The sequence below is a fragment of the Lepidochelys olivacea genome (assembly GCF_965140295.1).
Source record: "Lepidochelys olivacea isolate rLepOli2 genome assembly, chromosome: 4".
Classification (NCBI taxonomy): Eukaryota; Metazoa; Chordata; order Testudines; family Cheloniidae; genus Lepidochelys; species Lepidochelys olivacea.
In genome coordinates this window covers 115,008,354-115,030,434 of record NC_140414.1, presented here as the reverse complement: position 1 = coordinate 115,030,434, position 22,081 = coordinate 115,008,354, and the positions used below count along the sequence as shown (strand labels likewise).

General features: G+C 41.8%; 1 protein-coding gene across 3 annotated transcripts in view; it reads right to left on the bottom strand.

Moving 5' to 3' along the window:
- The window catches only part of ADGRA3 (adhesion G protein-coupled receptor A3), a 114,714-nt gene that overhangs the window by 23,081 nt on the left and 69,552 nt on the right, over positions 1–22,081 (bottom strand). For all 3 annotated transcript variants that reach the window (XM_084625430.1, XM_084625431.1, XM_084625432.1), the window contains 5 exons: positions 19,636–19,785; positions 16,911–17,072; positions 16,423–16,626; positions 13,027–13,240; positions 12,598–12,806 (listed from right to left, as the gene is read on the bottom strand). In XM_084625430.1, coding sequence (XP_084481556.1) covers positions 12,598–12,806; positions 13,027–13,240; positions 16,423–16,626; positions 16,911–17,072; positions 19,636–19,785 — 939 coding nt within the window. The remainder of the gene's footprint in view (positions 1–12,597; positions 12,807–13,026; positions 13,241–16,422; positions 16,627–16,910; positions 17,073–19,635; positions 19,786–22,081) is intronic.

Below are 22,081 nucleotides of genomic sequence, written 5' to 3'. Positions count from 1 at the left end.
AATGCTTTAAGTTGCCGTGTGCATTAGTCTCACTTATGATAGCTGCACCCATGTTATAAGGTAGTATTTCAGTGTTTGCTCTGTAACTAAAAGTATTTGCTCTGAAACTGTAAATCAGGGGTTCTCAAACTGGGCATCGGGACCCCTCATGGGGTCACGAGGTGATTACATGGGGGGTCGCGAGCTGTCAGTCCCCACCCCAAACCCCGCTCTGCCTCCAGCATTCATAATAGTGTTAAATATATTAAAAAGTGTTTTTAATTTATAAGGGACGGTCGCCTCAGAGGCCTTCTATGTGAAAGGGATCACCAGTAAAAAAGTTTCAGAGCCACTGCTATAAACCATTTGTCAGGAGACAAGCACTACCAAATATGAAATACCAGTTTTACCACAGGAGGTGTTATCTCTTGCCCAACAAAGAAGACGCACAGAGAGACAAACCATTGTGGAATATCAGAGAACAAAAGACAGACTTTCTTGAGTACTTCCTGCCAAACCCATGAGGAGATGTGCATATTGACTCACCCATCAGCTTGAACTCAGGTGGAAGGGAATAAAAGGATGTCCCATGTTTGTCTTTCTTCCACAGGACAGAAGCGACTTTGTCTGTACAAAGTGCAAGCTAGTATCCATACTGGAAGAGAAGACCAAAGGTCTGGAGCAGCAGATATCGACCCTGCGTTGCATACGAGAATCTGAGGATTTTCTAGACAAAAGTCAGGATATGCTTCTACGGACACAAAGCTCTAAAGATTTAGAGCAGGTTGCACAGTGGATCCAAGAGGCCAGTGAAGAAGCTTGGCAACATGTGACCTCCAGAAGAAGAAGGGGGAATGTCCAGGTACCAGCAATGCAGACACAGGTAAGTAACCGTTTTAATGTTCTCTCCACAGGTACCATTGCGGAGAGTGGACCAGATGATACGTCTGGGGGGAGAAAGTGGAAGGAGACTCCGCTGGTTGGAAGGCAGGAGATGCGCTGTCCTGAGCTTGGGGGTTCCACGACCACCGCTCCCAAGAGAAGGAGGTGGATGGTGGTGGTCGGGGACTCTCTCCTCAGGGGGGCTGAGTCATCTATCTGCCGCCCTGACCGGGAAAACAGAGAAGTCGCTGCTTGCCAGGGGCTAAGATTCGCGATGTGACGGAGAGACTGCCGAGACTCATCAAGCCCTCGGATCGCTACCCCTTCCTGCTTCTCCACGTGGGCACCAACGATACTGCCAAGAATGACCTTGAGCGGATCACTGCGGACTACATGGCTCTGGGAAGAAGGATAAAGGAGTTTCAGGCGCAAGTGGTGTTCTCGTCCATCCTCCCCGTGGAAGGAAAAGGCCTGGGTAGGGACCGTTGAATCGTGGAAGTCAACGAATGGCTAGGCAGGTGGTGTCGGAGAGAAGGCTTTGGATTCTTTGACCATGGGATGGTGTTCCATGAAGGAGGAGTGCTAGGCAGAGACGGGCTCCACCTAACGAAGAGAGGGAAGAGCATCTTTGCGAGCAGGCTGGCTAACCTAGTGAGGAGGGCTTTAAACTAGGTTCACCGGGGGAAGGAGACCAAAGCCCTGAGGTAAGTACGCAAGCACAGGCAGGAACGTCTGTGAGGGTAGGGCTCCTGCCTCATACTGAGAATGAGGGGTGATCAGCAGGTTATCTCAAGTGCCTATATACAAATGCACAAAGCCTTGGAAACAAGCAGGGAGAACTGGAGGTCCTGGTGATGTCAAGGAATTATGACGTGATTGGAATAACAGAGACTTGGTGGGATAACTCACATGACTGGAGTACTGTCATGGATGGTTATAAACTGTTCAGGAAGGACAGGCAGGGCAGAAAAGATGGGGGAGTAGCACTGTATGTAAGGGAGCAGTATGACTGCTCAGAGCTTCGGTATGAAACTGCAGAAAAACCTGAGTGTCTCTGGATTAAGTTTAGAAGTGTGAGCAACAAGAGTGATGTAGTGGTGGGAGTCTGCTATAGACCACTGGACCAGGGGAATGAGGTGGATGAGGCTTTCTTCTGGCAACTCGCAGAAGCTACTAGATCGCACGCTCTGGTTCTCATGGGCGACTTTAATCATCCTGATATCTGCTGGGAGAGCACTACAGCGGTGCACAGACAATCCAGGAAGTTTTTGGAAAGCGTAGGGGACAATTTCCTGGTGCAAGTGCTGGAGGAGCCAACTAGGGGGGAGCTTTTCTTGACCTGCTGCTCACAAACCGGGAAGAATTAGTAGGGGAAGCAAAAGTGGATGGGAATCTGGGAGGCAGTGACCATGAGTTGGTCGAGTTCAGGATCCTGACACAGGGAAGAAAGGTAAGCAGCAGAATTCAGACCCTGGACTTCAGGAAAGCAGACTTCGACTCCCTCAGGGAACTGATGGGTTGGATACCCTGGGGGAATAACATGAGGGGGAAAGGAGTCCAGGAGAGCTGGCTGTATTTCAAGGAATCCCTATTGAGCTTACAGGGACAAACCACCCCGATGTGTCGAAAGAATAGTAAATATGGCAGGCGACCAGCTTGGCTTAACAGCGAAATCCTTGCTGATCTTAAACATAAAAAAGAAGCTTACTAGAAGTGGAATATTGGGCAAATGACCAGGGAAGAGTATAAAAATATTGCTTGGGCATGTAGGAATGAAATCAGGAGGACCAAATCACACCTGGAGCTGTAGCTAGCGAGAGATGTTAAGAGTAACAAGAAGGGTTTCTTCAGGTATGTTGGCAACAAGAAGAAAGCCAAGGAAAGTGTGGGCCCCTTACTGAATGAGGGAGGCAACCTAGTGACAGAGGATGTGGAAAAAGCTAACGTACTCAATGCTTTCTTTGCCTCTGTCTTCACGAACAAGGTCAGCTCCCAGACTGCTGCGCTGGGCAACACAGCATGGGGAGTAGGTGGCCAGCCCTCTGTGGAGAAAGAGGTGGTTAGGGAGTATTTAGAAAAGCTGGACGTGCATAAGTCCATGGGGCCGGATGCGTTGCATCTGAGAGTGCTAAAGGAATTGGCGGCTGTGATTGCAGAGCCATTGGCCATTATCTTTGAAAACTCGTGGCGAACGGGGGAAGTCCCGGATGACTGGAAAAAGACTAATGTAGTGCCAATCTTTAAAAAAGGGAAGAAGGAGGATCCTGGGAACTACAGGCCAGTCAGCCTCACCTCAGTCCTCAGAAAAATCATGGAGCAGGTCCTCAAGGAATCTATCCTGAAGCACTTACATGAAAGGAAAGTGATCAGGAACAGTCAGCATGGATTCACCAAGGGAAGGTCATGCCTGACTAATCTAATCACCTTCTATGATGAGATTACTGGTTCTGTGGATGAAGGGAAAGCAGTGGATGTATTGTTTCTTGACTTTAGCAAAGCTTTTGCACGGTCTCCCACAGTATTCTTGTCAGCAAGTTAAAGAAGTATGGGCTGGATGAATGCACTATAAGGTGGGTAGAAAGTTGGCTAGATCGTCGGGCTCAACGGGTAGTGATCAATGGCTCCATGTCTAGTTGGCAGCTGGTATCAAGTGGAGTGCCCCAAGGGTCGGTCCTGGGGCCAATTTTGTTCAATATCTTCATAAATGATCTGGAGGATGGTGTGGATTGCACTCTCAGCAAATTTGCAGATGATACTAAACTAGGAGGAGTGGTAGATATGGTGGCAGGTAGGGATAGGATACAGAGGGACCTAGACAAATTGGAGGATTGGGCCAAAAGAAATCTGATGAAGTTCAACAAGGAGAAGTGCAGGGTCCTGCACTTAGGACGGAAGAATCCAATGCACCGCTACAGACTAGGGACTGAATGGCTCGGCAGCAGTTCTGCGGAAAAGGACCTAGGGGAGACAGTGGACGAGAAGCTGGATATGAGTCAACAGTGTGCCCTTGTTGCCAAGAAGACCAGTGGCATTTTGGGATGTATAAGTAGGGGCATAGCCACCAGATCGAGGGACGTGATCATTCCCCTCTATTCGACATTGGTGAGGCCTCATCTGGAGTACTGTGTCCAGTTTTGGGCCCCACACTATAAGAAGGATGTGGATAAATTGGAGAGAGTCCAGCGAAGGGCAACAAGAATGATTAGGGGTCTGGAACACATGACTTATGAGGAGAGGCTGAGGGAACTGGGATTGTTTAGTCTACAGAAGAGAAGAATGAGGGGGGATTTGATAGCTGCTTTCAACTACCTGAGAGGTAGTTCCAAAGAGGATGGTTCTAGACTATTCTCAGTGGTAGAAGATGACAGGACAAGGAGTAATGGTCTCAAGTTGCAGTGGGGGAGGTTTAGGTTGGATATTAGGAAAAACTTTTTCACTAGGAGGGTGGTGAAACACTGGAATGTGTTACTTAGGGAGGTGGTAGAATCTCCTTCCTTAGAGGTTTTTAAGGTCAGGCTTGACAAAGCCCTGGCTGGGATGATTTAATTGGGGATTGGTCCTGCTTTGAGCAGGGGGTTGGACTAGATGACCTTCTGAGGTCCCTTCCAACCCTGATACTCTATGATTCTATGAAAAATCCCTGACAAGAAGAAACTATATCTTTATACTGTTTGGACTCTGAAGGGCAAGGATTACTAAGCCTAAACAAGAGATACCCCGTACTTGGCCTGGGTTAGCCCCGAAGGACATATACAGCTTGCTTATTATAGAAGTTGCTATTACCTTTTGAAATTTAAGACTGGGGGGTTTATGTTTATCTGATTTAAACTCGTAAACAATTCATTTCTTCTTCATAGTTAAGAAATCTTTAGTTAATTATAGGATTGTCTACAAGTGTTATCTTTGGTGTAAAATCTACAGTGCAATTGACCTGGGGTAAGTGACTGGTCTTTTGGGACTGAGATTGGGATTAATCTGAATATTATTGTGATTATTGGTGTAAAGGACCATCTATCACAAAGGCAAGCTTGCCTAGGTGACAAACAGACTTGAGTACCCAAGGGGACTGCCTGTGACTCCATGGTTAGCCTGTTATAGTGCCTGAGGAGTTTACACTTGATACTTGGTTGGTGAAATCTAAGTATAGAATTCACAACCAGTTTGGGGTTTATGCTCTGCTTCTTAACAATCTGGCCCAAGTTGGTACTCACGCTTGAGTCACTCCAGATAGCTTGACAGCACCTCTTGAAGCAATGCCATAGATGTTGCTGGCGTTTTTGAGGAATGAGCTCTTACCTCAGGAGGAGGGAGGGAAGATTAGACAGCTGATAGCAAAACAAAACAGTCCAAGGTCTATTTTGAGATTCTTTGAGAGGATATAGCCTGACCCCAGACCCTTTCCATTAAGGCAACAAATAGTCTAGAAGGCTTCCTAGCTAGTTTTGTTCTCTGCAGGTAAATGGTTCAGGCTCGCTAACGTTGAGAGAATGGAATGTCCTTTCTTCTGACGATGAGCGTGGTTTTAGTAAGTGGATAGACTGGTGCAGGTGAAATTCAAGACAAGTTTGGGGTGAATTTAGGATGTAAACATAATGAAACTTTGTCCTTATGGAATGTAGTGTAAGAAGGATCTGTCATCAGCTCTCCAAGCTGCCCAACCCTCCCGGCTGAGATGATGGCTACAAGGAATGCAACCTTCATGGATAGGAGAGACATGGAGTGAGAAGTTAATGGTTCAAAAGGAGGCGTACTGAGTACTTAGGTAATAAAGTTCAAGTCTCATTGAGGAGTAGGCTTTAAAAACAAACACGGAAAAGGTTCTGATTAGGCTTTTTCAGAATCTGCTAATCACTGTGTGCATGAAGATCAAGTAGCCCTGTGAAGGGGGATGGTATGCAGTGACTGCGGCCAAATGGACCTGTAAGGAGCTGATGGATGAATCTGCTGTCTTTAAGGAAAGAATACAGTATGAGAGAAATATCTGCAACTTCTGAAGGTATATGTCTTTGATGTGCTCAGATGGCTGGGAATCATTTTCTAGTAGAATTCTTCCTACTATTAGAAAGGATGATCTATATAGCTTCAGAAAACGGTTGTTCTAAGAAGAATGCCAATCCAAAACCAAGGCTTTGAGATGAAGTGGATGTGGGACGTAGGAATGCTTGACCTTGCTGGTCTCCTGAGTGAAGAGATTGGGAAATGTTTGAATAATGATCAGTGCCTGAGATGACAAGTGTAGGAGGTTCAGGAACCAAAACTGTATGGGTCAGTAAGGGGTAATGAGAATGACTTGTGCCCTGTCCTTCTGAATCTTGCACAGGAGTGGTCGTGGAGGGAAGGCACAGTTCAGATGATCTGACCTTGGAGGGAGTAAAGCAACACCCTGTGAGTGGTGACTTAGGGCTCCTCTGGAAAAGTATATGTTGCATTTCCTGTTTGTTTGGAAGGCAGACAGATCCCTGGTAGGAGTCCCACATAGAGCAAAAGCATTGTTCACCAGAGTCATGTAGCTCCCACTTGTAATCGACAGCAAAGTGTCTCCTGAGAGTCCACTATCACATTCTGGTTTCCTGGGAGGTAGACTGCCAACAGCATAATGGGATTACTAATGCACTAGTTCCACAATCTGCTTCTGCACACAGGGAGATGGATCTCGCTCCTGTTTGTTGATGTAAAAGACGGTTGTGATGTTGTCTAATGTTATGAGGGCATGGTGACTTTGAATGATCAGGAGACAGGCTTTGCAAGCCCTTCAAACTGCTCTCAGCTCTAGAACACTGATGTACTTCCTGGACTCTTGAGAAGTCCAGGTGCATTGTGGCTGTCCATGTGGGCTCCCCAACCTAAAATGGATACGTCAGTAATGGTCGGCCTGTCCAGTGCAGAGGCAAGGAAGGGAACACTGACACATACCTGGAAGGGATTTTTCCAACATAACAGGGACAATATTGCTTTGGTGCAAACAGTCACTATGGTGCTCATGAACTGTCAGTCTGCTGAATACACAGTTTGGTGCCACGCTTGTGGACAATGAAAGGTGGAGTCTTACAAATGGCATGACAAGTGCATGAAGCCATATGGCCTAGGAAAGAGAGACAGATATTGACAGGCACTCAGGAGTTGCTTATGATGTGGTCTATGATATCGCTCATAGCTTGAAACCTCTCCCTTGGCAGGTAAGCCCTTGGTGTGATTGAATTTAATGATGCCCCAATGAAGTCTAAAGTCTGCGGCGAGGAAAGATTTTTCAGCATTTACACTGACCCCCAAAAAAGAGAGGAGTTGCAGCAGTGTTGAAGTCAATGCATGGGCCTCCTGGAGTGACCTGGTGACAAGCAGCCAAATAGTCAAGGTAGAGGAAGACCATGAAACCACAGCATCTGATATCGGCTGCTACTACAGAGAAAACCTTGGTAAAGACTGTGGGGGCAGCAGCAATGCTGAAAGGGAGTACTCTGTATTGAAAGTGGAGCCCACCATGAACATGAGAAAGCATCTATGAGAGGGGTGAATGTCCATGTGAAAGTAGGCGTCCTTCATGAAGTGAGCTGTAAACCACATGTCCTTTTCCAGGGGATGGAATTATAGATGACAACATGGCCACACAAAACTTGAGTTTGCAAATAAAGCAATTGAGATGGCAGAGATCAAAAATGGCTCTCCAAATGCCCTTCTTTTTGGGTACTAGGAAGTATGTTGAGTAAAAAACACTCCCTTGATATTGAAGAGGAACCCACTCTATCACTACTCACTGTAAGAGAGATTCCACTTCTTGTTTGAGAATGTTCTCATGAGAATGGTCCCCAAGAGGAGGTGGGGAAGAGGGTTTTGGAGGGACGCAGGGATGTAAACTATTGTATAGCTGGAATGAATTATGTTCATCACCCATTTTTGTCCATTGTAATTGCACTCCAGATACTGAGAAAGTGTGCTAGACTAGTGATTCACAATCGGTGGTATGTGTACCCTTGGAGGTACATGGAGGTCTTCTAGGGAGTATATCAATTCATCTAGATATTTGCTTAGTTTTAGAACAGGTTACATTACAAAAAAAGCACTAGTGAAGTCAGTAAAAACTAAGATTTCACAGACAAAATGAGAAAGCAAGCAATTTTTCAGTAATAGTGTGCTGTGACACACTTGTATTTTTATATCTGATTCTGTAAGCAAGTAGTTTTTAAGTGAGGTGAAACTTGGGGGGGTAGGTAAGACAAATCTGACTTCTGAAAGGGGTACTGTAGTCTGGAAAGGTTGAGAACCACTGTGCTAGATGACCCCCAAAGGTTGAATGAGAGTCAGGAGGTGCTGGAATTAGTGGTTTGCAGCTCTCACGCTCCCATCAAAAGTAACGTTTAGCAGAGGACTGGAACTGGGACGAGGAACCCACTGTGGGAGGTGTATGGAAGAAGGTCTTTTGAACCCTCTGCCTCTTGCAGACCTCATAAGGTCTCTGATAGAAGAGCTGTTGAGCCACTGGTCTAGGCTTGTATGATTGCCAGTGGAATTTTCTCTTTGGAGCAGGTGTATATATTTCCAGGGAGCGAGGGTGGCCCTGGAATCCTTTAAAAATTGTGAAAAAAACTCCTCATCTGTCTTCTGATTAAATGGATGAGTTTCATTGAAGGGCAGGTCCTCAGTGGTGTTCTGAGACCTTACTGGGAAACCCCAAAGCATGGAGCCAAAACACTATACGCATTACAACAGCAGTAACCATAGCCCTGGAAGATAGACCCCCAAATGCTCAAATAAACTGGTTAGTCTCTAAGGTGCCACTAGTACTCCTTTTCTTTCTTCTCTTGTATGGCTCTTTGGCTTCTATTGCTTTATTTCCCATCCATTCTCTCACTTCTTCTGGCTGATTTTTTAGCTTCCGTTTTTGTCCGCATATACTTATTGCAGAATAGCTCTTTTGCTGCTGTCTCATTCTTACTGAATTCTCTTAATTCTTTCCTCTCTTCAACAAGCCTCCGTATATTTGGTTGGAGCCATTCTTTTCTTAGATCTTCTTACCTCTACTGTGATCCTGGTAGCATTCACAATTACTTCTTTGAAAAATTGTCACTGTTCTTCTATGACCATCCATGTTTTTAGCTATTCAGATCTATTGCTAAGCTGCAGCTTGAAATGTGTCTTCACTTCTGGATCCACTAACTTTCTCGTATCGTACATATCCTCTACCTCACACGGTGTTACCTTCTTTAGTTTTGATTGTTCCAATAAAAAGAACTCAGCCCTCGTGTACACCCTGGCACCCAACATTTATCTCCAGTGCATATTAATGGCAATATGATCAAGCTGTTTCTGGGTGAAGCCATAATTTGATCTCCATGTCAGTTTGCCTCTTTCCTCACATGGAAACAGTATATCCCCAATACAAAGACTGTTTAGGCTGCAGAGCTGAACAAAACATGGTCCATTGTCAATCTGCCCTGGGATGCCATGTCTGCCCATAATGCGCTCATATCCAATATTATTGCCGTCAACCTGTGCATTTAGCTCTCCCATGAGGTTAACAACATCATAAGTATTGATCTTGCCAAGGATGCTCTGCAAGTTTACATAGAAACAGCCTGATCCGTTCATCGGTATCATTTGTTGGTGCATAACACAACCTCTGACTTTTTGCATGGTTCATCAAAGCATGCAGTCAATATTCTAGAGTTACAGATTCCCATTCTTCAGTACTTTAGCAGCTTCCTTGATCTGTAATAAGGCTGTGCCTTCCTGGTGTGTCATCTTCTCTTCCAGATTATAAAACCACCATACCTTCCTCTGATAATTTGCCTCATCTAGTCCATCTCATCTCACTCAGTCCAAGTACACTTAGGCCAAAGATTTACATTTCTGTGATAATCTTTATCAGCCTCCCTGTGCTCCAAAGTATTCTAATATTCCAGAATCCAATTCTTGTCTTAAACTTAGCTGTAAAAATACCTCATTTCAGACTAAGAACTTCATTGCAACTTTGATTCTCCATCATTACAGCATAGGCAGGATTTACTGCTCGGCCAGTACTATCTTGTCTTAAGTCCAACAGACCGTGATTCTCGGCAGTTTTGTTTCTATTGGCAAATCTGTGACAGACTCTTCTTGTTTCTGGACACGTACAACTAGAATTAACTAGATGAAACTGAAGGGTACTTGTAACCGGCCAGTGGTTATGGGCTCCTCCCACTGCAAGCACTTCATAGCCCACAGAACTCACCAAGCCACATGAAGCTTCCTGTACTATTAGTTCAGATTAATGAATTGACTGAACATTTGTTCGACACATTACTTCTATAAAAATCATACTTATGCTCCAGCTCATTAAACAGCTAGAATTGGGTATGCACTATGTCTCTCCTCATAATTAGTGTAGATGTAGAGAAGATATAGTGTAATGTTCTGAAATACATACAGAGAGGTAGATTACAGGAGAAAATAGAAATAATATTTCCCTATACATCTCTAGCACAGTGATCTCACCACATCCCATAATCTTGCACGTAGAAATGCAAAGTACTGGGATTCAGATAACGGCACGAATATTACTTGCGTGTCTTACAGTCTTCACAACTAAAAAGTAGTTAAAAAACATTAATTGAAAAACAGAAAGTAAACTGTCTACAATTTCTAAAGGTTGTAAAATGGAGCAATTGTATCAAAAGGTTAAGTGAGATTCATGTCTGCTTGGGGAAGGTAATTGCTCAAATGGTGTGGCAGTTCTGAAAAACTATCGTAAGTTCTGATGCTTATCTAAATCAAAGCTTTTGATATTTGTCCAATGTTAAAGCCTTAAATAACGGCACTATAATAAACAATTAATTTAAGAGAAAAAAAACACATAATCACCCTTCCTATAAGGGAAAGTTAGAGCTGAAGGAGAAGTCTCTGAACAAGCAAGTTCATTATTGAGAAACACCACTTTCTTCCAGCTCCACTGTCAAAATACAAAATTACAACAAAGCTCACTGTAATTTTTCTTCATTAAGTTGTGTTCAGGCACTGAGGCTCAAATCCTTAAGTGTCATTTTCTAGCTTTGTCACCTTAAACCAAAATATTTTTTTCCTGTGGAAACTTAAATTTGTGTATGCAACTCATAGCAACAATGTTCCATGTAATCTTTACGTGCGAATACAGAAATCTAATAAGATTAATGATTTTGCAAACATATAGATTGTGTATCTCCTTAATTTTCTTTCCTCCAGGTGGCAGAATTATATTTAACTTCAAGTAAAATCCCTCCTTGAACATAAGCTGAACAAGCATAGATAACATATTTCAGGTTTTAAAAAGTCTATTACATTTTAGATGATTAAATGTAAAAAAGTAAGATAAAAGAATAGAGTATCCAATTCTAGGATTGTAATGATGAAAGTACCTTCAACTGTTCAAAAATAGCAACTTTTCATTTAAGAGATCTTCCATTTAAAAGGCTTCATACACTATGGCATCATGCCAAATCTTACAAAGTCTCCCCCTTTAAAAAAACTGCTTTTTGGTATTCTACCATTTAATCTTCTCTCTTTTATTAATTTTTTTTTAAGTTTAACAGTTTGTTCTGCTAAATAATAATAAAAAAGCCACCACATTTTTCATGCATTACTTATCCTAAATTATTCTTTTTCCTTCAAAACATGATTTGGAGAGAATGTTTGACTTATTTTTAAGACCATATGTAGCATCTCAAATGTAATAAATAGTGATAATATTACCTCTATGAAATTTAATTTTGCAAGTGTAACTTCTAAATGTTATTTATTATTAGTATTTCGTTTGTTAGAGGTCTGCTCTTATAACTCTGTGATAGGAACCATCAGGGCAGCACAAGAAAGCAGACAAGCAGAGTCCCTGTCACTTTACCTGTCAGAAACAAAATGTTTCTTTGCCTTTTCCCCAAAAGCCGATATCTTGGGAGACGTACATTTAGGAAGAATACCAACTGTTTGCTAAGTTAGGGAGAAGGGGTCCTCTGGGAACAAACAGTGACAAAAAGATAACCTATTATGGGGAAAGCACTTCCCTCAATTCACTATTTCATTCCTGCCACTGTATTTCAGAACTGGTGTAATTTTACTGAGCTCAATACATGGGAGACATTCAAATCAAAATACTTGTAGGAATGTCTTTAACAAATACTGTACTTTGACTTGTGTAGTAACTAAACACCATAATCTTTTTTCTTATATTCATATATTCATCCACTTTTCCAGGAAGTATGATCATGAATAGGCATTTTATACCAATATTCATTCAGTGGCTCTAAGCCAGGGTGTGGAAATGGACAAAAACCTCATATCCATAGACACTAAAACTAACCTGACAAGTTCTATTGTTGCCTAGAAGTTATTCCTATTATTTTCTCTGCTGCCTACTATTCTTCATTTGAGGCGGTCATTGTTAGACCTGGAATCTAAAGTTCGCAAAAGCAGACTGACAATTATTAGGTCATTAGAATAGATTTATATATCATAGTACCATACTGAAAGGTTTCATAAGAAAAACCTATTGTGTCTTTAAAATATTCTGCAGTAAAATTTACAGTGTTGCCAGTCTACCATTTTCAACCATACTTTATGCCAACATCTAAACCAATACAAACAAGTGAAAATTGTTCTGAAGTTGGTTTGTGTGAGGATACCCCCCACTCCCACAATATTTTATTATACTAAACGCAAAACATTTACCCTCTATATTTTTCCTGAACATTTTTTATTTCTGATTAAATTAAAAAACCTTAATAAATACCATACCATCAAGACTGCATAGTTACTGAGGGAGTAGCACTGAATGGTGGTAATGTTTTCATCTGAAGAGATAATGTGACATCCATCAGACTTCCATCCTCCCTGTCCATTGAGCAGATCGAAGTCCCATTGTGCCGCAACAGCATCCGCTCCATGAGCAATACGTCGCAGTGTCACGTTAATAGCAATGTGGTGATTGGCTAAGCTTAAACCATCTATTTGAAAAAAAAATATGGAATTGATTTTATATAAAAATGTTTAAATGTTTAATTTTCAAAACACACTGTAAATATTAATGCTGGATAATATCTGATTCTTAAAGGTGTGCTAATTGAAACATTAGTACACCTCTTGAATATAATGTCAAGGATCAGGTTTCTAAAGCTTTGGCATTCTTCTAAGGTCATACAAATGTAATAATAACCAAAAACAAACCTATCTTGGTGAGAATAACTGGTGTTACTACTGTACGTCGTTTCCCATCATCTGCCAGATTTGTTGAATTTCCTGTTGCTGGGAAAAGTTTTCCGTTGCGAAATGCAATAAGTTGAAGCTTGTAGATGGACTCATTTGTTGGCCTAATTTCTCTTTTCTGCTTTTGTGTAAAAAGGGAGGGTGGCAGCTGAATAGAAGCCTCTACAATAGTGTTCTATAAACAAACAGATTTTGAGAAGTATTAATCTCTGAACAAAAAAGGGATTTTTTGGTCTTATTTAGAAGCTCCTCCAGTTCATCAGTGTTGGGCTTTCTTCCTTTCAACAGGTTTCAGAGTAGCAGCCATGTTAGTCTGTATCCGTAAAAAGAAAAGGAGTACTTGTGGCACCTTAGAGACTAACTGTTAAGCTCTAAGGTGCCACAAGTACTCCTCTTCCTTTCAACAGTGTCTGAAGGAAACAAAGTTTATACAGAGCTCAGGACTGTAATGCTTCCAATAATCCACCAAAACATGCTTTAACTAAAAACCTTAAAACACCCTTTAACATGGAATTATTTGTTAATCATTGCCAGAAGCTGGGAACGAGCGATAGGGAATGGATCACTTGAGGATTACCTGTTCATTCCCTCTGGGGCACCTGGCTTTGGCCACTGTCGGAAGACAGGATACTGGGCTAGATGGACCTTTGGTCTGACCCAGAATGGCCGTTCTTACGTTCTTAAGATGGTGGGAGATTTAGTACATAGTTACCTTTCTGGTAGCCAGTAAAGCTCAAATTGTTAATAACAAGTTCCTACAGTCATAGTCTCTCTACATGGTGGGGTAGGTCTGTTCGACCCAGGCCCCCGCCTCCACTCTACTCCACTCCTGCCCCTTCCCCACCCAGTTCTGTCCCCTCCCCCAAGTACACCTTGTCCCTTCTCCTCTGCCCCCCCCCCGTGCCTCTTGCAAAGCTGAACCACGGCTGGTGGGAGGCACCGGGAGGGAGGTGGAGGAGTTGATCAGCAGGGCCACTGGTGGGCGAGGCACTGAGGGGAGGGGTCGGGAGCTTGGCTGCCAGTGTGTGCTAAGCACTCACTAATTTTTTTCTTTGGGTGCTCTGCCCTGGAGCACCCACAGAGTCAGTGCCTATGCCTAATGTTTTGGGAGATCTCTTGGGAGCTAGACATGACAGGCAAGGCCAAATGCCAGACATGCACACAGGCAGATGTAAAGGTAAATGCTGTAATTGTTTCATTTGGAGTGGTATTAGCAGTGCTTGAATTACATGAGGGACTTAAGGGGGCCAGGCCCCCCTTACTACTTTTAGGAGCTACCTCACTTCTGACTTATTCAAAGGCACCAGAGGGGCATGTTTTGGCCCCCTTACTTCTTCCCTGTATGGCCAGCAGCAGGGCCAGGAGCTTCAGAGAGAGCAGCAGCAACAAGTGCCAAAAACCTATGGTGGGGAGACACAGAGAGGGAAGGGTCTGCAAAGGGAGTAGAAAGCTGCTGGACCAATCAGCAGCCCTGGCACCACCACTGCAGGGGCAAGGGGTCCCATGACCAGAGGAAGCAGGTCTCACTGAGCATGCTTGGCATTTATTGGTGGATACCAGGCTCCAATGCCTGCGTTGAAGAAGCCCCTTCATCCCATCAGCAAGAGAGAGGTGCTGTCCGGTGCCCTAGCCAGCTGCTCAGCAGAGATTGGTTCATGCATGCCATGCCTGGTCCCGACCACTCCACTTCCAGAGATGGGCGGGGCAGGGGGGAGGACCTGGGGGACCTACAAGAGGGGAATGAGGACAGAGAACAGAACTGTCACGGCAGGAGGACCTGGGGGGATGAGGGGAGCAAAAATCCAGCCTTACCCCTTCCAGGAATTCCACACCGGGGAGAGGGCTCTGTGGGGTGAGGGAGAGTCAGAGTGGATGCAGGGCAAGATGGTGTGCAAGTGCAGAACTAGGGGAGGCAGGATGGTGTCAGGTGCAGCTGGAGGCAGGACTAGAGCAGGGAAGATGGGGTTGTTAGTTGAGTGCAGAAGACTGGGGGGAGGCAGGGGCAAAAGGCAGACAGGTGTAAGTGGTAGTGGGGCAGAAGAAGTGCTGTGATGGGTGCAACAGGGGGAGCTTGAGAGGGGGAAAAGGCAGGTGCAGAAGATGGTGGGGTAACAGGTAAAGGAAATCAGGGAGTTTAGGGCAGGGCAGGAGGGATAGGGAGGGAGAGTTAGGGGTCGGAGCAGAAGGCAGGATTTAATTGGTAAGGGAGGAGGAGGCAGTTGGGGTAGGGAAAGAGGCAGGGCAGAAATGGCGGTGGGAGGCTAGGGCAGAGGGGAGAAGACTCAGCTTGACAGAGCAGAGAATAGAATTGAAGCACAAGGGCCAGCCAGAGGATTACCTGGCACCATGCTCCATATTGCCTGCAGGACTGCTCATATTCATGAAGGGGTCTTCCTACTTTTTCCCCCCATAATTCAAGCACTGGGCATTATCTACAATTTTGTACACAAGTTATTGGTACAGTACACATCTGCAATGAAGCTCCAATATATGAAGCAATAATGGCAAATTGATAAGCTGCACTGGCATTTAATCACAAATGGATTTTCCATGGAGTCAGAGTTAAGTACTTCCCCCTATATACAGGCAAATGAATCTGTCAGACTTGTTTTCTAGTTTGTACTCCTTCACACTGTCAGTATTTATCTAGATATGTATATGTCCTCAATCACCATGAGACACACTTGTTTAGACATGTGTCGAAGTAAAAAATTTGAGTTAAGTCAACGTATCTTAAAGGTTACTTTTTTTTAACTTGAAAGTTAAGTGTAACATGCAGACAGCATACCAAAATAAATGTACTGAACATTAAAAAGAGGTCAGGAGGTAATTCACTTTCCATGCTGCTGAAATACTGTGTGTGTCTAAAGCCTTGTCTACACTTCACAGTTCTGTCGGCAAAAGAGACATGAGGCATTGCAAACCCTTCTCAAAGCACCTTGTGGCCAGCTGCACAGTGGGATAGTTACCCACAGTGCACTGCTCTCTGTGTTGATACAAGAGCTTTCAGTGTGGGTGCACTCTGCCGACACAAAGAACATAGTGTGGACATGCAACAGCATAACTTTTGTCAACAAAACTCTGTAGTGTAGATATAGCCTAAGAGTATGGTGTTGGTGTTGTTTTTTTTAATGTAGACACCGGTCCATTAAGAATTGTTTTGAGTAATTTAGCCAAAAGCAACACAAAACCAACTTCTTTATTCCTCTCATAGCTTCTCTACTCTTGTTCTTAAATAACTGTTCTGTATTACAATGCAGTAAGAATATTTTAACATTGGAAACTTAATTTAAGCCACTTTCCAACCAATTAATCTCTAAGTCTTATAAGCCAATACAGAAACAATGAGCATCAGACCTTTAGTGCCAAACTTGACAGTGTATTTGAAACATTGCACTTAAAGCTTAATTGCTTATCTAGGTTTCCATCTGGATCTCTTCTCCCATAGTCAGAAAGTCCTGTACGGTCTGATGCAGCCACTTTCTGAAATACAGTGCATGTCATCCCAGTGAAGCCAGTTGCCTTTATTACGTAAGCCTCCAGAGCAATATTTGGAGAGTACTGTGACAAGAAAAATCATATAGACAATAAATAACTTTATACCACATAAAAACAATCTTCAAAGGATTCTTCACATTAATTTTATACAAAGACCAGAAAAGCATTCTGTATAACTGTCAGATTAATTTGGTCGGAATAATTTTTTTTCCTTTTAGGAATCTCAAATATTCTAGACCTCGAAGCACAAATCAGACAATGTCAAAATCTATTAACTATGAAAAAAAATTCACTTTTCAAAATAAACCAGAAATGTTTACTTTAAATTAATGGAACTTTATGCTTACTGTTGAGTAAACTTGAGCTCCATTTGCTAGTCGATACATAGCAATTCTCTGTAAACATTGTACAATTCTAGTGCAAGCTTTGGCCTCTCTCTGTGACATCCACAAAACACGTTCATCAGCTAGCATAATGTTACTTGCAATGTCCACCATCACATCACCAAGCTAGTATGGGACAGAAATAAGAAAACACCATGTCAGCTTCGGTCATTCATCTTTTGGCACATCAATAAGAAGCATAAGATTATTTTCAAGCCAGAATTATTGGAAACCTAATACTACTGTCAGCATCTTAAAAAAAAACCAAGAAAACAGTTGTTCCCACATCAACCATTATTTGTCAGGTATGTTACTGGAGTAGCTTTTAAGAGTCAGATATTTACCTCACTGTAATATTACTGTTAAGACAATATATTTTGTTTTCCCCTTCTGTCAGTTAAATTTACTATACTCCAAAAGCAAAAGAGCATGAGACATTTAAGAGGGCTACCATCAACTTCAACGTTAATCTATTCAGTAGTTAAAAGTAGTTTTTGGTGGTACTTCTGATAACCAGACACTGTCAATTCTGGAAATTTAAGTTTTTCTTTTTTTCCCTCTTTTGCCACAACCTTCCTCTCTCCTCTACCCCCGACCCTGGAAATTTCCTAAGTTAGACCCCAAGCCTGCAAACATTTATGCACATTCTTAACTGTGAGCACTGACAACAGCTCTATGAAGTGAAGGACATCTGTAAGATTTTACAGGATCAGTGCCTCATACAGAGGAAAACGTGACACAGACTATATACGAATGCTGTCAGATGAACAAAACAAAAAAACCTGACCTCATTCAGTTACTGTAATCTGGGGTGTTACTTTTTAACAATAGCAGGTAAGAAGACAGCAGTGAGATTTTTAAGCTTTTCAAACAAGGAAGTCCATACCTGGAAGTGAAGATTTGCCACATCTTTTCCACTGCTCTGCTAGGGACTGATCCTGCAAGGTGCTGAGCACCCTCAACTGTCAGTGAAGTCAACAGAGAGAGAGCGGCACTCAATACTTTGCAGGATCAGGCCCTTATTTAATAAATATTTCTGAAATAAATCAAAACTAAGGCAAATGGATAAAATGCTTATTAATTTAATTATAAAACATACAACTTCTTATAAGTCTGTTGGTTAAACTGATAATTTATTGTAAAAGTCAACAAGAAATTCCTAAAATTATAGGAATCAAACTTAATTGATTCTCTCTGCATAAATCATGAACTTATTATCAAGTCACACTCGCCCACTCTTTCGTCAATGTCATCAAGAATTTTCTTAAAATGTTTCTAAGCCGTGATGACATCTTATAGTTTTTTTCATTTTCTAATGTGGAATAGTCTGACACAGAGCCCCCACTCCCCGAATGTTTGTTTTTTCTAGTGGACACCTGACACTGAGGAAGCTATTAAGGTTACAATTCATGTATTCTACATCTTTCAGACTATTCAAACTGCACAATGAAAAGCCACTTGAAAACATATTTAATATATTTACCAGCTCTAAATTTTAATTAATTCCAGGAAAGCAATGTGTAGTGATTAATTTAAAACTTTATTTTTATTTAGACTAAAGGAAGATTATTAAATGTATTGGCTATTCATGCTAGAGAATGGCCTATCACTTGCAACTTTCCAGCATACCAACAAATCAAACAGGTTTCACTAAATATGGTTAAAAAAACAAAAAGAACAATACATCATCTACAGAGAAACTGAGGAACTTCAGCTACTATTAAAAACACTATGAATGAATTTAACATTGACAGTTTTATCGCTTTTATTACCTTCAAGTAGTGGCAGAGTGACAACAGATTGACAAATCATTGCTGAGAAAACAATACCCTTATAATATATTAAATCACGCAGCAATCCATATTTTAGGTTAGGTACTAAAAACAATCATTTAATAAATTATTTTTTAAATTATTTCACAAACATATAGAAACATTAAATTTAGGACAAATTAACTGAGCTATGTATTTAAAAGGGAACTGTAATGTGAAAATCCTCCAAAGAGTTTATTGTGAATTTTTATACTACATTATTTGTTCGTGTTTGCATGGGGTGGGCATGTTTTTTTGGCCAAGTTCCAAATTATTGCACTATGATCTCCAACTTTCCAATATGCACTGAATAGTGAGATCAAAACCACTGTTCAGCAGTGAAAAGGAGTTTCTATCCACTCCCCCTCAACAATAAACACTCTCTAAGATATTATTTTAATGTCTTATATCCCATAAGATATAAGATGACTGAAAAACCTTAGAGATACACCTCAATATTGAATAAAGCCAGGCTATCATGGGGGAAAAAAGATAAGTCTTGTTTTATTCATTACTGAGAGGATCTCTGAGGTTTTCATTATTCAGCTTTTTATATAAAATCATTCTAATGAAAACCTGGGTGACCCACTCTATACTAAATAAAACCAGACGTACTGTACCTATCTCCCTGCTCCATTGCTGACCAGAGACATTACAGGTCCAGTGAATGCTGGAGGATCTCAGCATGAATACAAAGTCTTTGACCATGGGTCAGCAACTTCAGGAACCTACTAAACAAAGAAAAAAATGGAATAGAACCTGAAATTTGAGCTCCTCAACCTAAGGTTTAGAAGGTTTTATTATTTAAAACAGGTATTTTTAATAAGGCAAATATTTCATCCAGTTATCTTGAAAATGGTATCAAATATTAGAGGTACCTCTTTGTACTTTTCAGCAAATCTTCCAAATTTTTCTATCATTTCAGCCACAAAAATAACATCCATCTTATCAGAAAAATTTGCTGCTTCAACAGTGTAAGCCAAAAGCTGTCTTGCTGTTGCAACTGCATTAGTAAGGTTGAGTGGCATCTATATAAAGAACAAATATGAGCAACAAAAAAAGGAACATTTAAATCTAAATACAATTTAGGAGAATGCCTAAGTGTTTCAAATTTGAGACTATTGTAAAACAAAAACAAAACCTTAATTTTTTAAATAAAGTACAATTAATAAATTTCTCTTCCTTTGCACATCTATTTCCTGTGTATATAGATAAAATTGTTTTCCAAAATTCCTAGAGCATGAAAAGTATGTTTCATAGCTAGACAAGCTAAGAGAAAGCTACACACACCACAGCCACAATATCTATTGACATATTTAAAATAGAAAATGTACTTGAAATTAATGAGAGGCTCTCCCTAAAATATAAGAAAAGTTCAGTGTCCCACTCCTGCAACAAAAACCAGGCAGGCAGACTCCTGCATCCTCCCAGAGTCCTATGGACTTCCTGTGGCACTGCACAGGGTCTCACCTGCATGGTTCTCTTTGCAGCATCGGTGCCTGCACCAGTAGATTTGGAAGCATGGTTTTAGAAAACAATGATTGATATCCCTAGCGTATATTAGTTCAGCAGCCATAATGCATCATTAACAAAAATCAAGTTTCAGAGTTCAAATACGGCATATAATCTCTCTGCACTTTTCTTTTTTTAAACCAGCGAATTAATTTTTACATTAAAAGGTCACATTCATGATATGCAAGTCACAGTACAATGTATATCAATCTGTCTGGATTAAGCAATATTTCCGTAATTTTTTCTTAAGGTAATGAAGAATTCCCTTTAACACAAAATTAACCGTAGCAGTCACATCTAGACGTTCCATTTTATTCAGTGTTTCCTTCCATTTCGGATCCAGACCAATATTTAATTTAAACTACCAGGTATTAAAAAGATAATATACCTAGTCCCTAAATAAAGACAAAAACAGTCTAGCAAAACAAATCTTTGGGCCTGGATTTACCATGTCAGGGGGCCCCCCAACCAACTGATTTCTGTGGGTGGTGTTGGGAAAGGCCAAACCTGAGTTCCTGCAATGCCACTCAGATTTGGTTCGGCTGTCCCTCCATCATGATGGCAGGGGGTAAGGGAAGAATGATGACAGGGCCAAATTTGAGTGGTTTTGCAACCTGGCATTTTGGGTGGCCAAAATCAGGAGGAGCTGCCCTACCACGGGGTGGGAGTGGAGTGAAGATGCTGGTGAGTGGCCAGGATGTTGGGAGGCACTCGGGGCTGTGGTGAGTGGGATATATGTCAGGTCTCCTGGGATGTGTCTGGGGAATCTCAGCGTAAGTGGGAGCTGGTGGAGGATTGCTGGGATACATGTGGGATGAGAGGCATTTGTTTCTGAATAGTGAATGTCTGGAGAGAAGGTGCTTTGCTAAGTGGCCCCTCTTAATGCTGTGCAGGGTGGACAGCAGTTGCAGAAGAATTAGACTGGGGTCACAGTGATGCACAGGTGTGCCCCATTCTCCCCTCTGTCATGGTGGGGGCAGCCGGGCCAAGTTTGAGTGAAGGTGTGGGGAAGGCCCAATTTCCATAGTGCACAGGGCCCCAAAACTATTTAATCTAGCACTGAAAATTTTTGGGAGATCCAAATGTTTTCTGTGCAAAAAATTACTAAAGTTTTGCTGACCTACCTAAAATTTTGTTACACAGAAAAAGATGATAATTTTCAGATTACTTCTTCTAAAGGAATAATTAAATCACAGAGCTCAATATTAAGGTAACATTTTTGAACATTCCTTACAATTTTGACAGAGCAGAGAAATAATTATACATTTAAATATGGAAAAATTAGACCAGTAATCCTGCTTCTCTTAAAATATTCCTGACTGGATTTTCACCTTGGGTTTCAGTTTTCTAACATGAGACTCACAGAACTCTCCCTAACTATGAAAAAAATATTGCCCCCCAAAGAGCAGTAGCAGTAGGATGGAATATAAGTGAAGCTCCCTAATCAGACATGTTCCACCCACTTAATTTAGTTGCTGTCCTGGGAACTTCTAGTCAATTCCTTCTTGACCTATGTCTGCCAAAAAATAAAAGGGTCAACTTGTTAGGTCCATTATTTGTTTCTATAATGGTAGCTCCCTAAAGGCCCATCTACTAGAATTGGCGCCTCAGTATTCTAGACATTGTAAAAATACAGTCTGGGACAGTCTAAACCCTTACAGCTTACAATCTAAACAGGTAACACAAAGAGTGAGAGAAAGGAGCGTTATCATCCCCATGTTACAGATGGGGAACGAAGGCATACAGCTATTAAGTCATTTTTTCCAAAGTTATACACCGAAAGTCTGAGGTAGAACAAGAACTTGAACCCAG